This window comes from Tyto alba, unplaced genomic scaffold (assembly GCF_018691265.1).
Source record: "Tyto alba isolate M040663 unplaced genomic scaffold, T.alba_DEE_v4.0 Super-Scaffold_5, whole genome shotgun sequence".
NCBI classification, from domain to species: domain Eukaryota; kingdom Metazoa; phylum Chordata; class Aves; order Strigiformes; family Tytonidae; genus Tyto; species Tyto alba.
The window spans coordinates 14347830-14363918 of NW_024881326.1; the positions used below are offsets into that span (position 1 = coordinate 14347830).

At 63.9% G+C, this 16089-nt stretch overlaps 1 protein-coding gene across 3 annotated transcripts; it reads right to left on the minus strand.

The window, feature by feature from the left end:
• Positions 1-1195: 1195 nt before the first annotated feature.
• LOC116963799 (phosphatidylinositol 3,4,5-trisphosphate 5-phosphatase 2-like) lies at positions 1196-12890 on the minus strand. 3 transcript variants are annotated; one of them, XM_042807472.1, is made up of 29 exons: positions 12641-12890; positions 12395-12441; positions 11776-12230; positions 10400-10463; positions 9456-9594; positions 9220-9370; positions 8965-9105; positions 8728-8815; positions 8249-8335; positions 7896-8003; positions 7691-7805; positions 7390-7496; positions 7070-7172; positions 6624-6820; positions 6173-6290; positions 5971-6067; positions 5649-5787; positions 5436-5535; positions 4971-5059; positions 4647-4728; positions 4455-4544; positions 4246-4362; positions 4057-4145; positions 3760-3847; positions 3369-3524; positions 3131-3212; positions 2532-3051; positions 2126-2244; positions 1196-1815 (listed from the first exon to the last, which is right to left on the minus strand). In XM_042807472.1, exons 3-29 carry the CDS (start codon positions 11910-11912, stop codon positions 1752-1754), a joined length of 3387 nt encoding a protein of 1128 aa, XP_042663406.1. In that variant the 5' UTR covers positions 11913-12230; positions 12395-12441; positions 12641-12890; the 3' UTR covers positions 1196-1751. The 3 variants fall into 3 exon arrangements, with proteins under 3 accessions (XP_042663406.1, XP_042663407.1, XP_042663405.1); XM_042807473.1 differs by having other exon boundaries at positions 11776-11995; positions 12064-12230; positions 12395-12890; XM_042807471.1 differs by having other exon boundaries at positions 12395-12890.
• Between the last annotated feature and the right edge of the window lie 3199 nt (positions 12891-16089).

The window sequence follows — 16089 nt, forward strand, 5'->3', positions numbered from 1 at the left end:
GTGCCGTGCCGTGCCGAGTGTGCCCGCTCCCGCTCTCCCACTGCTGGGAGCAAAGTGCCCGGGAGAGGCAGGGCTGGAGGCGGGCGGAGGCGGGGGCAGGAGCCCGCAGTGCCCCTGCCCGTGTCCCTGCCCGTGTCCCTGCCCGTGTCCCTGCCCGCCCCAGGGGCTGCCCACAGGGCTCAGCCCCGCTGCACTCCCATCCATTGCCCTCGGAGGCTTTGAGCCAGGCACAGCCCCCGCAATAGCCCCCAAGACTTGTGGGCTTCACCCATGGGGGTCACAGCCCTTTCCCTGTGGGGGACAAGGACATTTGGCCATGAGCACCACCGACCCTCAACCACGAGGGCCATAGCCCCTCATCTGTGGGGACTACATCCCCCGGCCCATGGGGTCCACAGCCTCTCGCCCACCCCAGGGCAGCCTCCCAGCCCCACCGGGACCACGCAGCTCCCAGCAGTGCCTGCACCCCAGGGTGCTGCCCTGCTGGCACCCTAGCCCTGCGGGGCGATCCTGGGGACAAAGGTGGCCACTGCCACCTTGAGGCCAGCCTGGGCATAGTGGCCCCAAAACCGGGTGTCCCGGCAGCCACGGCCCTGCTGGGTCTGGGTGTCCCCACGTTTTGAGGGGAGCAGCTGCCCCCACTGCCTGCAGAGCTGTGCCCGGTACAGGGGATTCAACTCCTTTGTGAGTGTGCAGGTGGGTGAAGGGCGAGTGCTGTGCAAACACATCAGCATTGCGGCGACCAAGTCATGCCAGGGGCAAACGGGTGCACTCCAAGATGTGGGGGATCGTGGCCAAGAGCAGGCCACCGCGGGGGAAGCAGAGGCACAAGGGACTGGGTGGCTGGTGGGGGGGCAGCCCAGGGGTGCTTGGCCACGGAGGAGGAGAATGGGAGACCCTGGGTGTGCAGGGCTGAGTGGGCAGAGCCAGTGTGTTCGGAGGGGAACCGTGCCACCGCAAGCACCCCCTGAGGACAGAGCCAGCCCAGTCTGGCACAGGAGCCCCACTGGAAACTGGGCAAGGGAAGCCTCAAGGGTTGGGGTTTGTGGGGTCCCCAATTAAACAGTGGGAAGCGGGGGACAGAGCAGCTGAGGCACCAGAAGCCAGTGTTCTCCCCACCCAGCTTGCCTGGCTTGGATTGGCTCAGCACACACCCTCCTTGCCCCTGCACAGAACCAGGCATTGCACACATGCACACCAGTGTTCCTGAGACTTTATTCTGGATGAGGGTAGTAGGGGCATCTCATAAGGAAATGGCGTCGCAGCCTTCAGGGGTGGCTGCTGTCGAAGTCCTCTGGGAACATGGTCGGAGGAGGGAGCAGCTGCCGAGGCTGAAGGCACAAGGGTGCGCGGGGCTGGGCTAGCCACAGATGCTGCTGTGCCCTTGCAGGCTGCAAGTCGGCTGCCTGAAGATGCTGAGCCTCGAGCTCCAAGGCACCCAGTGGTCCCCACTTTCCAAGTGGCCTCAGCAACTCCCATATACCCCATCCCTCCTTGCTGGTGGGGCTCAGCACGGTCCTTCCATTGTTTTGGGGGAGGAGGATGGAGACAGGCAGTGACACCCAGAAAGTGTCCATCCCAATGGTCACAGGAACTTCCCAAGGCTTTCTGAGTCGCTCGCTGGTGAGGTCAGACAAGTTGGGAGTGTGGCCAAGAGGTCCAGCCCTCGGTGCCTCCTCGGCAGCTCTCTGCCTGCCCTGGGAGCTCCTGAGAGCAGAGCCCACGCAGGTGCTGGGGTGGGGAGAGGTGCTCTAGGTGCTGGGTCCGAGGTCGGGTCTCCGCGGCAGGCTCACTGCGGTGCCCTCACCAAGCTTGCTGTGGAAGAGTCAGGGATGGGTTGGGCTGAGCACCCCAACCTCTGTCAGGTCCTGCACCATGATGTCTCTGAGCACGGGGTAAGGGGGAGCAAGTGTTGGGGGAGCTGCTGAGAGAGAGCAGGGAGCCCACAGGGCCCCAGGGCATCCACAGAGATGTGGGGACTTGATATTCTCCTGCCCTGCTGCATCCCCACCCCAAGGCTCACCTCTCCTCCCCCCAGGGGTGTAAGGCTCTGCCAGGGACCCCAGGTCCACAGGAGCTGGCCTGCACGGTGCCCCCCTTTCTGAGCTCCAGGGCCTGAGGGTACCTGAAGATCTCCAGGTGGTCCCAGCCATGCTTCTGCAGCCCTTCCTCATCCTGCTGCAAGCTGAGGTGGCCCAGGCACCCACCGACACCGCGGGACTGCTCACCTCTGTCACAGGGCCACTGGGGAAAGAAGAACAAGGACACGTGCCAGCAGTGTGACACCAGGACCATGAAGTCCCCACCTTCACATCCTCACCCAGCATGAATGGGACACCCTGCTGCTCCTCTGCCTTCCCCTGTATCCCACTGCCTGCACCATGGTGGCTCCATCAGGCAGAGCACTGCCGTGGAAATGGGACCTCGCATCTGCTGGTGGCCTTGTGGCCAACAACAGGTCCTCTCCCCTCCCTGAGCTCCTCCAAGCACCTCAGCTGAACTCCAGAACCCTGCGGGGACCACAGCGGTACCTCTCCAGGATGGCCGTGCTGGCGAGCATCCGGCAGGTGCCTCGGCACCTCCCGGCAGGGCCGCGGGGGTGGCTCCAGGGTGCTGTGGGTCTGACGCAGCAGGGTCTTCTGGCTGTCCCCTCCACACTCGGGGGACCCCCGGTCCAGTTGGCTCAGGCAGGTGGCCATCTGCAGCGCCGTCAGTGAGCAGTCGCCCAGCCCTGGCGTGTCCCTCACCAAGACAGCCGATTTGGGTCTCTTCTGCCGGCCCACCCCAGGGGGGCTGAGTGGGCACCCACGGGACGGGCCCCCTGGCACACAGCGGGGGCGGCCACCCCACCGCTCTTCCTCTGAGGGTGAAGGGACTCGTGCCCCGAGGGGGCTCCGGTGTCGCTGGCCCCCAGCTGGGCTCTCTGCTTGTTTATTGTGGGCTTCAACAGCACCGGGGGCCAGCACCCACGTGTTGGGGACCCCCTCAAAGATGAAGTAGGCTGGGTTGGTGTAGCCAGTGGCTGGCTCCGGGAGGCTGCGGGGCCGGCTCCTGCAAAGCACGGTGGAGGGAAGGCTCAGCATCACCCCACGGCCGGGGCTCGCGGTGGGGCTGAGCCCAGCTGGGGTACCTGAGGCGCTGCAGGGGTGGCTTGGGGCATGTCGGGGTGTCTGCTGCTGGCTCAGCATCCTCCTCCTCGAAGCTGATCCACTCTGCAAAGGCATCAAAGTCTGGCCTCCTCTGCCCACAGCTGGGGTCCAGGAGGGCGGCGTGGGCATGGGTAGCTCCCAGCCATGCCATGCCCGAGCAGGGCCCTCAGCCCCCATGCCCAGGGCGATGGGAGGGGGCTGGTGTGCAGCCGCCGTTACCGTAGAGCCTCTCACGGGTGCTACGCCTGTCCTTGGGGACACGGATTTTCATCCAGCCCCGCATGGAGCCCGTCTCCTCACCACGGTGGAAGAGGAAGGTCTCGAACTGCTGGGCCATGCTGCCGATCATCGACCTCATTGCGATGCAGCACTCACCTGCAGGCACAGCGCATGCCTGCGTTAGCCCCCCACCCCCCAGTCAGTTTGGGGGACAGGAGAGCCCCCCCATACGCAGTGGCACCCCAGAGTGGGGTGGGTGCTAGGGTCCCTTCTGCTAACCTCCAGCTGTAAAACCTTACACCCAGCAGGCTGTTGCCTGAGCCCTGGGGGGGCTATGCTTGGCACCCCCTCTGCCACCACAGTGGCCCTTGCGGCACCGCCCCGCACGCACCGTAGGACTCGCAGCTCTCCACACCCTTAATGCTGAGGAGCAGATGCTGGTCCCCCAGGTACTCCAGGTCTGGCAGGATGGGGTTCAGCTGCACATGGAGAGAAGGGTGATTGGGGGGGGGCTGCCACAGGGGAGGGTGTCACAGAGGTGGCTCTGACCTGGGAGAGGACGGTGACAGCCCCCAGCACCTGTTGGGGCTCAGGGTATGGAACCAGTGGGAAGGATGGGGAAGAGGAGGGAGAAGGATGCTCAAGGGCTTGGCGGGGCCAGAGCTTGGCCCCCCACCCCAGTGCGTACCACAGGCAGATGCTTTGCAGACCAGCCCAACCTGAGGAATCCAGGGATGTCACAGCTCTGGGAGGTGTTCTCCCCACTCCGCTGGGCCTCTGCCGAGGGAGAGCAGGGGCACAGCTCCAGCCGAGGCCAGCTCGCCCCCGCAGCGCACCCCCAGCACTCCGACACCCCAGCCCTGCGGGGCCACCTCACCCTCCAGGCAGTAGGAGTGGAACTCGATGTAACACTTGCTGCGGCTGGCAGTTTTCACGATCACCTCGATGCTCTCCCACTCGATGCAGGCCAGGGGCTCGGGGCTGGATCCGGGAGCTGCAGGCAGGTACCAGCAGGTCGGCGTGCACCAGGGCAGCCACGGCTTTCCCCAGACTGGGAAAGGGGAGTGACAGGCTCCAGCCCCTTACCCTTCTTGGGCACAAACTGCGACGTCACTCCCACCTCAAAGGTGGCAAAGACGGGCGAGTGGTCGCTGGTCACGATGTCGTCAGTGCAGCCTGGATGGTGGGAGGGGGCAGCTGGGTGATGGTCCCTGAGCCCTGGGGTCCCGGACAGCGCTGGCCACCCAGGGTTCCCCCCAGCCCTGGGGTATCACTCACCATAGGAGTTACAGACCACGTGGGTCTCCGGATGTGACTTCCACAGGATGCGGTCACACCACGAAGGGACATTGATCCTCAGCTGAAAATGGGGAAAGCAGCTGGCTTCAGTGCACCCCTCAGATCTGGCTCTCCCCATCCCAGAAAAGCAACCCAGCACCCCAAAAAGTGATCTCTCTCCCACCTGGACCCCCTCTGGGGAGGGAACAGGCTGGCAGAGGTGTGGGGGCTGAGCATCACCATGCAGCCCCTGCCCCATCCAAGCCTGCCAGCCCTGTCCCCCAGAAATGTCCTGCTGTTCGGTGGGAGGCTCCGGGAACTCACCCCCGTGGGCTTGAACTTCTGCCACATGTAGCTGTCCCGGGAGCCCCGCTCATACCGGTACGTCGGCGGGAAGGAGATGTCACCCTCACCTGGGAACCAAGACACGGAGGTGGCACAAGGGCCAGCGTCCCTGCCCATCCCCACAGCTGCAGCCGGCCGGGGAGAGGCCCCATGGGGTGTCATGGTCCCCATCCAGGGCTCACACTGATGGCTGGCACCCCTGGCCACCTCTGACTGTCCCCATGCTTGCGCACTTTTGGGATGCAGAGCCCAGGGACGTGCCCCAGGAGGCTTGCACGGTGCACGTCAAGGTCCCCTGGGCTTCCAGCACCCTGTGCAGGACTGTGCTGGGACAGGGCACTACGATGTGCTGGAGGTGACACAGGCAGAGGTCTACGGGGACCCTGAGTGCCATTATCTGGGGTGGGGGGTGGGGGGGAGCAGTGCTCTTGTCCCCACACTCACTGAATCGCAGGAACACCTTGTTCTTCTCCCGCTCCAGGTTGAGCTGGTCGACAGCCAGGAGGGCTTCAAACTCCTTCTTCGTTATATGGGCAAGGATGTCCTGCACCGGTGGAGAAAGGTGTGATGAGCCCCGGATCCTCTCAGCCCTGAGGCTGCACTGGTGCTGCCACCAGCATGCCACCGTCCCCAGCTGCGGTGCCTGTGGGATCCCACCTGCACATCCATGTCCAGGCGGTAGTTGAGGTCCCCAAACCAGAAGAGGTGAGTGAAGCGCAAGGTGAGGTCAAAGGCCCCGAGCCGCTTGTCACCCAGGACCAAGGAACGAAGGATGTCACTGTAGTTCTGGTTACGCCTGCGAGGAGGACAGCAGCACTTCCTGAGCCACCCCGGGGTCACCTCATCCTCATCCTGCCCCTGCCAGGTAAGGGACAGGAAGGGGACAGGGACTACCCCACAGCCCCTCAGGGCTCCTCCAGCCCCCTGAGACACCCACCTGCCCCGGGGCAGCCCCATCCCCCTGAGCCTCTCCCATCACCTGTGGATCTTCTCACTGCCGGAGGCCAGGTGGCAGTTGACGAAGCCAAAGGAGGTCCCATTGAAGAGGAAGGAGACGCCCACAGCTCCCTTGTTCCCTGCAGGGGTGTGCCAGGCACTGAGCTCTTGGTGGGCCCAGAGGTCTTGGGATGGTCCCCATGCTGCCTGCTCACTCCGGGGCATCCCCCCCACCCCATCCCTACCTAGTGTGTTGGCGATGCCGGTTTTCACGCTGGAGGTGTGGACGTGGCTGATGCGCCGCTCGTGCTCGGGCTTCACCAGCACCACGATCTTGATGCTCCAGAGGCATTGCAGGGCGACCTGTGAGGGGGCAGGGGGTGAATCTGCCTGCCTCCCCCCACACCACCTCACAGCCAAGCGTGATGGGGACGGAGAAGCAGCAAGGTCAGCCAACCCATCCCTGAAAGGTGGCTCCTGGGGAGGGCACTCCCTGCGTGGAGTCCATGGGGCAGAGGAGGTTCCCTGGGCTGCATTTGGGGTGGGAGAGGACCCCAGCTTTGGAGGTAAGAGCCCTGGGGTGATGGCTGTATGTGACCAGCTCCCTGAGATTGCCAGGCAATGTCTTTAGCCTGCTTAGTATCAGGTGCCTCCCCAGGCACAGCTGGGGGGATCCAGGCTGCACCCCACGATTACCACTCGGTAGTCGATGGCCATCAGGGTCTTCAGAGATGCGCGGAGGAACTCAACCCACTCGCGGTCACCCAGGGAGTTCTCCTGGGTGCCGATAACGTAGATGTCGTGGGGGATGCAGGCGGTGGTCTCGTCCTGCGTGTGCCCCAAGCCCCTCGAGGTCAGCCAGGAGGCAAGGGAGCGGGGTGGTGGTGTGCTGCCTGCGGGCAGGGGACAGCAGGTCACCGGTGGGGGACAGCATGCCAGGCTCCTCGAGCTCCTCTCCAACCCCAGACCCTGCTCATCTCCAGGAGTTGCCGGGGATGGGAAGGATCTCCAGCCTCCTCTTCCCACAGAGGACCAGCTCAGACTTCAGGTTTCCTGGAGCCTTCACCTCCCAAAACCCACCCAGGCTCACAACAAGTCATCACAGCCTCGCAGGACAATAATACCTTATCCTGACCCCTTACCCATGTTCCATGTCCCAACGTACACCGAGATGAGGTCAGGCTCATCCAGGTTGGAGTGCTGGATCTTCATCAGCTGCAGCAGCTGGCAAAAGGCCTCTCGCTTCTGCGGGATGATATGGGTGTCTTAGGGTCCCAAAGGGGAGCTGGGAGCCACAGCACCCCAGAAGGTGCTGGTGGTGGGATGAGGGGGACATCACCCCCAGGCATAGGAGCTGGCTTGCAGGGGTGGTCTCACCCCTTAGACCACCACGTGCTGCATCGCTCCATACCGGCTCCGTGTTCCCCGAGGACACCCAGTGAGCGCAGCCAGTGCCGCTTACCCGCGCGCTGGGGAAGAGGAAGTCTCTGCTCAGGCTCCTCTGGGGCTCCCGGTCGTACACCAGCCTCACCTTGCTCTGCACACTCTGGTATTTGATCAGCTGCAGGACTGAATGCCAGGCGTGAGGGGGGGGCAATGGTGGCGTCCCACCTCCCACCGTGGGGATGGCAGGCAGCATGGGATGGGGGCTGAAGGTGCAACTGGGTTTGTAGCTCATCACCCTGGCACCAGGCCTGCCCCAGGGAATCCCATGGACCTGCAGTGCCCCTTCGACAGCCGGTGGAGGGTCAGCAGCCCCTTACTTTTGTCCTGCGGGATGGTCTCCTCCGGGGACCCACTGCCCCTCTTGGTGATGGCCACCGTGCCCAACTCCACATCCACCATCAGGGCTGCCCGCTGTGACTTGCCCACCTTCACCTGCAGACAGGGACGTGGTTCCCGGGTCGGCCCCGTGCCTGCCCTGCCCGAGCAGCGATGCCAGGGCCCTGCCGTGCCCCCCATCCTCACCTCGAAGCTCTGCACAGCCAGGGGCTTGGCGGATGGCGGGGGGGCTGCTGCCACACTGGGCAGCGCCAGGTTGTGCCTCGACACTGTCTCCTGCAGCGACTTCAGCACCTGCCGGAGAAATGGGCACCGGTCTGGGGGCACTGGGATAACTGGGAGCCCTGAGCACCCTGTGCCAGCCCTTCCCACCCCAAGGGGCACCCTGGGGCTGTGCCGCTGCCACCAGCTTGCTTTGACAGAGGGTTTAATTTAGGTGAGGGGTTTGCTGGAGCAGAGTGAGTGTGGGGCACTGGCAGTGGCTGCCATTAAAAGCAGCCATGCTTCCCCAGCCCGGCATCACCGAGGGGGGCAGACACCTTCTTCTCCAGTGAAGAGAGGAGATGGTTGACAGTAGATATCTTGTTGAGGAGAAGCTCAAGGTCTGGATCGCTGGTCAGGAGGCCCTGAGGAGAAGGAAGGATATTTTTGGAGCAGTGAGGCGGCACTGAACCAGTGGATTCCTCCTCATGGGTCTGGGCTGCACCCCAAGACGTGGGAGCCCCTAGGGTCTGGCAGGGGAAGCAGCTTCCCCTATCGCTGTGTCCTGGACTGGGTGCAGGAACAAGTACCTGCTTGTCCCCAGGCTGCAGGTCCCCTCTGTCACCTGCTACCTCAGCACCCACAGCACCCAGTGACCACCAGCAGCCGGCAGCACCACGGGGCATGCACCACCTTTGGGTGCTGACAGGCACCAAAAACACCCTGACCACCTTCCCCACAGACGAGCCGCACCCAGCCATGCACAACTAGGCACCTGCGGGTGGCTGGGGGCTGTGGTGGCCTGGGGGGGGCTCACCTGCTCCTTGGTCGGGCTGCGAGGGGATGTGAGGGGGTCAAACACCCTGGCCAGCATCTCTAGACCTGCCAGTGTGAAGTCGATCTCACTGCAGAGAAAAGAGGAGCGGGTGAGAGCTGGCGCGGGCACCTCCCGAGCTTCGGTGGTGATGCTCAGCCCCCATGGAGGGGACAGGGATGAGGTAGGTGGCCTCGAGGGGTGTCCCCTCGCCAGCCCTGCCGCTCCGGGGCCACTCGCCTGTGCAGCGCCCGGCAGGCAGTGACGAGCGCGGTGCTGAGGTGGCGGAGCTGTGGGTGCCCGTGGCGCAGTGCCTCCAGGTCCAGCTGCAGGTGGTGGTTCAGGTACTCGGCCATGAAGCCCATGAAGTCACTGGCTGGGCTGCAAAGAGGGGTGAGCACCTTTGGAAAAGTCTGCCCCCCAACCCCCCAGCCCCTGAAGCCATGCCCAACCCCATCACTTCCATCATCCCGGGGTGGGCAAGGGGTACGTTACCTGCTGTGGACCTGCTCCTGCAGCCTCTGGTGCAGCTGCTGCGGGATGTGGGTCCGGCCGGTGATGGGAGCGCCGAGCCATGCACCCGCTCCAGCTCCCCCGGCCGGGACCGCGCTCGCTGCATGCCCACCACCTCGGCCATCCTCCCCATCTGTGGGTAGAGGACAGCCAGCTCAGAGGGACCCCCTTCCCACTCACAGCCTGGCACGGCCTCCAGTGCCTCCTCCCCAGCTCACCCGAGTCCTCGTCAGCCGCCTGCCTCGCCCGGTGCACGGGGTAGAGCAGGGGTGTCACCAGCCCGTTGTTGGGCTGCTGGTAGGCGCTGATCAGGTCAGGGAGAGTGCGGAAGCACTTGGCCTGGATGCCCTGGATGGTCTGGAGAGACAGAGGAGGGAAAGCACCATCACATCCCGCCCTCTGCTCGCTCCGTGTGTGGACCAGCCTGCTGTGTTGAGTGGATCTGTCCCCCAAAATGTGCCCATGGTGAGCTGGAAGCACCAGCTGGCCCCGTGGGGATCTCGCCTCAGACCCTTGCAGAGCAGCAGAGCAAGGAGAGGAGTGTGAAGCCATCTGCCTCGCGCAGCAGATGGTGTTGCTCCCCAGGGACCCTCAGGATGTTCTTTTTAGGAGGCTAGAAAGGGCGGCTGCAGAGAGCTGGGTACCAGGAGAAACCATGAAGTGACACCAAACAGGGGAAGCAAGGCTGAGCTGGTGGCCAGGACAGACATTGTGGGGACAGATGTCAACAGGGATCAGGCCTGCGTGGCCAGGCTGGGTCAGGGGACGGCGGCAGGAAGGGGACAAGTGTTTTGTTGTGCCACCCCGGGCGGGCTGGCAGCAGCCGTGGGGCCAGCGGGGAGGCAGCCTTCCCCGTGCCGAAGGGGTGGCTGCAGAGCGCTCGCATCCTGCCGCGCTGGGTGTTGCAGGCAGCTCGTGCAAAAAAAGCAAACCGCACCACCTGGTCGCAGCGCCAGCGTGCCGGGGAGGGCAGGCAGACGCCACCTCGCCGGGTGCTGTGCGGGGGCCGGCGGAGGAGGAGAGCACCCCGGCCCTTTTGCACCTGCATCCTGCCCCAGCTCGCAGCCAGTGGCCCCCCCGGCACGAGGCCCAGCCTCATTAACCAAGGCAGGGAGTGCACCCCGGCGGCACCCAGCCTCTGGGCACCCACTGCTGCACCCACCTGCACAGAGAGCTGGCCCTCGTCGTCGGGGAGGATGCGGTAGGTGTGGACGTGACGCTGGAACCTGGGAGAGAGCAGATGAGGGTCCCCCATCGTGCCCCCCTCACAATACTGTGTGCACGTGGCAGTGCTGGGGGGTGCCCGGCACCCAGCCCTGATGCAAATGCCCTATTACCTCTGCAGAGAGAGGAACTGAGCTCTCATTTCTGGAAATAAAAGCATCACTCTCAGCTCAGGGCCTGTTTGCAGAGGAGGCTGCTCAGTGTCCCCCTGCCTCCAAACAGCACCCTGCCTGCAGCGGCCACGGCCACGGTCACGGCATGCCGGGGGTTCAGCCACATGTCCACCAGGATTTGCCAGGGCACCTATGGCCCCGTGGCTCCCTGTGGCAGTGAGGGGTTTGGGCCAGCTGGAGCCTGGCACTGTGCTCCCCATGGCTGCGACAGCGCGCTTGTACTCGCTCTGAGGCCACTGCACGTCCCCACCCATGCCACCATCCTGTCTGGCATCGGCCTGACCTCTGACTCGGCGTGGGGATGCTGGCAGAGCCAGGGCAGCTGCCTGCTGAACCCTCGGCATGCCCTGCACACCCCCCCCACCGCGCCCCTCGGCACCATGTGTTTGCAATTTGTCCCGCGCACCGGGCCAGGCCAGCCGTAAGAAAGGGGGTGGCATCCTGCCAAACCCGCCGAGGCACCGCCCCGCGCGCTCCCCGCTGCAGACGTGTCACTCGGCTGCAAGAAGGGTGCAAGGCAGCAGGAAGGGGTTGCGGGCAGCGAGGAAGGGGTGCAGGCAGCCCCAGCAGCAGTGCTCTCAGGGAGCCTGGTTCCAGGCACGGAGATAGTAAGGGGCCCCTTGGGCAGTGGGGGGAGGCAACCCCCAAGGTCCCGGCATCTGAGATGTTAACAGCAGGCATTGTGGTCCGGATGCGGCCACACTGGGGGTTGGAAGGAGAGGGGATGTTTGTTTTTGCAGAGGGAGGGTGACGCGAGTCAGCATCTCCCGCTCCCACGCACGGGGCCAGGATGGCGGGCAGCCCGAAAGGGCTTGGCATGCCCTGGATTTTGGGTTCTCCCTTCTGCAACCCCAATGCTGGGCAGGGCTGCTGGCCCAGGCTGCTTCCTCTCCCAGGGACATGGGGTTTTCCCCTGGTTCAACTTGGGGATCACCCGAAAACCCCCGTGTCAGAGAACTGGCACCCTGCGCATCCTGCCAGCATCCCTGCATAAGGCTTTTCCACAAAGTTTTGGCAGTGCCAGCCTGAGCAACAGTGCTGGGATCTCTGTGCCTGGAGCCCGGAGCCCAGAGCGGGGAAAGGGACCTCGGCAAGGGATGGGAGAGAGAAACTGCAAGCAGAAGCCAGGCAGGTGACTCACAGGAGGCAGAGGGCATATGCCCCCGAGACTGACTCGCTGTCCCGCACCAAGAAGCAGCCGTCTCGTCCAGCCTTGGCCAGCAGCTCCTCCGCCACCACCCGGCTGATGTCCCGGTGGTACCAGCTTGCTGCTGCCATCCTCCGAAGCGGCGGGACACCGGCTGCGCTGTGTCACTGTCCCAGCTCTGCATCCAGGCTCAGCAGCGGCTGCTGCCCATCAGCTGGCCCACGAGGTCAGTTGGGGAAGGTGAAAGTGGGGGTGGTGTGGGGGGGGCCAGTCCCCCAGTACCCGGGCGAGTTGCTGGTTGGAGGTCCCAGTGGGTGATGGGCAGCCACCGAGGCAATGCTCATGGGGACAGGGTACCCCGTGGCCAGGCAGTGTGGCAGGAGCAGGACCGGGGGGGCAGCTGGTGGAGGCTGATGGTCTGGACGCTCCTCATCACAGGAGGCTCCAGCCTGCAGAGAGGGGCAGATCAGAGAACAGATCTTTTCTGTGGGGGGATCCCCCGTGCTGCTGCCCCAGCCCCGGGGCCACCGTCCTGCTCCAGTGCACGGTGAGGACAGGCCGTGCTGGCGTCCCGGCAGCACATGGGGGCTCAGATCTCACCCGACACACTCACCGTCCCTCGCAGACACGGTGCAGGGCTCCTGCGGCTCTTGCGGGGTGCTGTGGGCAGCAAGCTGAGCTTTCAGTGTGCAGCCAAGCAGGAGCGGAGCTGCGATGCTGTCCCGGCCGCCCTGGGTTTCCTCCCGCGGGGCACGCCGGCAGCCCTGCCTGGCACACGCTGCCCGTCGGGGTGGCAGTGTGGGGTCAGGCAGCACCCACCCCAGTGCCCCCACTCCCTGGCCCCACTAGCCGGGCCCACCCGCTCGGTAGCCCGTGCCGCTCGTCTCGGCACCACGGTGGCCGCCCGCGCTCTTCCTCCTTCTCTGCGCTCTGCTCTCCCCACCGCCGGGACCAGGCTCGTCGCTCCTCCTCCCGCTCCAGCCCTGCTACGGGGGGAAGCCTGCGGCCACGCGGGGCTGAGCATGGCAGGGTACAGGCAGCAGCAGCCCTGGAGCAGGGGTTCAGCCTCCATCCCACTCCCTGCTGCTCATCTTCCCCAGGGGCAAGGGGCGATGGAGAGGGGGGAGCTCCATCCCCCAGGCAGGACCCCGAGGGAAGGGACTGCCAGCAGTGTGGGACAGCAGCAAGTCCCTGAAATGTGTTTGGGGTGGTGGGCAGGCAGGCAGTCTGTGGGCTGTGGCTGAGCTCCGCGCTCCTGGGGACCCTGCTGCCCGTGTTGGGGCTGAGCTCTGCTGTTTGCTGCCGGCTGCGCGCAGACGGAGGTGCTGCAGGCATCGGGTGGCTGAACAAGCCAGGCACCCACGATGGCATTCATGTCACCCCTTCTGTGCATGCCTTGCCTGCAGACAGAAGGGAAGCAGGGTTCAGGGGCTCCCAGGAAGGGGGTTGGGAAAAAGGGAGGCTTTTCCCAGCAGGACAGGGCTGCAAACAGCACTGGGGTTCCCCGCAGCTCCTGGATGCAGATCCAGAGGTTTTGCTCTTCGTGGCAAGGAGTGAGCGGGCCATGCGTGTGCGGCTGGCTAGAGCTGCACTAGGGTGATTAGCACCAATTAATTACAGATGAGCAGCAGCCACCATCTGCTGCCAGGGCACCCAGGAGCACCAGGGCAACTCCGGGGGGAGACAGGACAGCGGGTTCCTGCCACAGGAGGATGAGGATGGAGTGCCATGCAGAGCCATGCTCCCAGCTGTCTGCTGCCCTCGGCATCACCAGCCAACCCATACAGCCCTGAGCCCAATGCAAAGGGACCGTCCCCCAGCACTGTCTGCCCAAGCCCACTGGCACAGATGTGCCAAAAGCCCCTGCCAAGGCTTCCTCCTGGGCTCCTGGCCTTGAGAGGAACCTGTGGCCAGGGCCACTGAGAAGTCAGGCAGTTGGGTTGATTTTTGGCTGGTGGCTCTGGGCCACGTGGCAGTGGTTGTGTCTCTTACCAGTGCCCACCATGGGAACACACATGATGGTGGGTCTGTGCTGGAGACCCCCGTCCTGCCAGAGTCCCTCTCCTGCTGGTGCTGCTCCCTCCCATTACTTAACAGTGCAGCGATAATTCCCCACAGCTGCAGAGGCGCCTGGCTTCTGATTAATGCTGTCTGCACTGCTTAATCTGGATCAAGAGAGGAAGACCTGGAGCTCTGAGGAGCTTTTGAGAAATCAGCAGTGCCGGCTGCGCACGTTTACTTAAGGCGGCTGCGGTGTGCAGTGCTGGAGGCTGTGCTGGGATGTTGCCAGATGCACCGGCACCCGGAGAGCTCTGCCAGCCCCTGGGGACAGATGTATTTTGGAAGGCAAGGTGGGTTCACCAGTGCCAGCTTGCTGGGGTGCCCTGGCTCCCTTTGGAGGGCAGACCCTGCGGGTGAGGGCATCGAAGCAGGACAATGTGGGAAGCCCCACAGCCATTCCCCGGGGCGGCAGGACACTTCAGGACATGAGGAGCCAGGGATGAAACCAGGCGCCCCTGCACTCCACCAGCCCCACGTCCACCAGCGTCCTGCCCCAATGGAAGTGGCTGGCTGAGCTGTGCTTCACATAGTGTGTGGACCTGGAGGGATGGGTGGGATGAGGCAGATGAGAGGAGCCTTTGGCCACTTATTAAACAGGAAAAAGGAAGAAGCCCTCTCTCATTTCCCTATTATTTTTAACACAGTGCTGCATCCCCCAGCTTCCTTCCCCGGTGCTTGGTTCAGAGCACAGTGCAAGCGCGGGAAGGGATGTGGTCTATCCATCTCACCACTGTTTTCAGGAGGGGAAACATCTGCCCCCCCACCAGGGCAAGGTCTCTGTGGATGAATCCACCCAGTCGGGATCCAACTGAGCCAAAGCTGCCCATAATTAAACCAGCTCTCCTTCCTCACCACGTTCCACAGACCCTACGGCCACAGCCCTTGTGAACAGCACTGGTCTCAGTGGCCTTATTAAAAGCCTAATGAAGAGCTGCGGAGAGCTCAGGATCAGGTGCCTCAGGCATGGCACTGGGGGCAGCTGCTCTGCTGTCCCCCCCTGGCCAGGCAGTGCGTGTCCAGGAGGGGCTGCCTCCTCCTCCTCCTCTTCCACCCACCAGTGGGAAGGTCACAGTTCATGTGTCCCCCTGACCTTGGCAGAAATAGCATCTAGTAATCTGCAAACTAAGCAGCTCCCCTGTGTGCAATTAAAGAGATCACAAATCCTGGCTCTGGGTAACATGTTCTGACAGCTAAAGCCCTGGGCAGTGGGACTGGTGGGGCTGGCGTGCTGTGGTGGCTCCCAGTGGCTCCCAGTGGCCCGCAGGGCTGGGAGCACAGGTGGATTGTGTTTGGGAGGCGTTGGTACCCAGGTGATGAAGGTCGTTGAGCTGACCGAGAGTGCTGGGAGAAGGCTCCTGGCAGCTCTGTGATGGAGGCACAGCAGTGAGCAGGGACATCCTGACCTTAGTGCTGAGCTCTGGGGGCTGAGCCAGGACCAAGTGCATGCTCAAAGCAAAGGGTCTGGCTGAGCAAGCAAGGGCTTGAGGGATGCTGGAGGTGAAGATGAGCGGGGCCTTGCTGGAGAAGTTTACAGGCTGCCCTCGGGTCTGTGCCCTGTCCCTAGGGCCAGCGTCCACGGGAGCATCCTGCAGCCACCCCTGCGGGAAGGGGATCCCGGGTGCTGGCCCTGGCTGAGGAAGGACAGAAATAGGAAGCGCTTCTCTCCCGGCTAGCCATAAGGCAAATCCACCCTGTGCTTTCAACAGTTTTCTATTTGCAGCAGCACACCTTGAATTAATGATGTGCTAATCAGGTCAGGTAAGGCCAGCCTGCAGCGTTATGAAGTGATGCAGGGCTGAACAGATTGCCCAGAGTGCGGGGGGAAGGTGACAAATCCCTGTCCCACCACCAAGGGGTGGCTCACCCTTCCCTGATGCTTCAGGGGGAGCAAAGCCTGGCATTGGAGCTGCCACTGCAGCCCCAAGCCTCGCATGAGCCTTCACTCCATCATACGTCTGTGTCCCTGTGGCAAGGGTGTCCCACGTGCCCTGGACCACAGCAGGTCAACTCTAGGTGATTGGCCACATGGGCATGCTGGCCACGCAAGAGGCGGCCTGTGACATCCAGCCATCCAGCAAAGTGTGCAAAGGTGGGATAAAACCCAGGAGGTCCCTCCCACCCCTCTGTTGTCTCCATCCACCCTCGTGTCCAGGGCTGGCCCAGCTCCGCTTGCCATGGGAGCAGCTGTAGAGAGCCCCCGTGGGAATCTGTGCCCCTGCCCATGTCTCCACAGAGCTTCCACCTCAA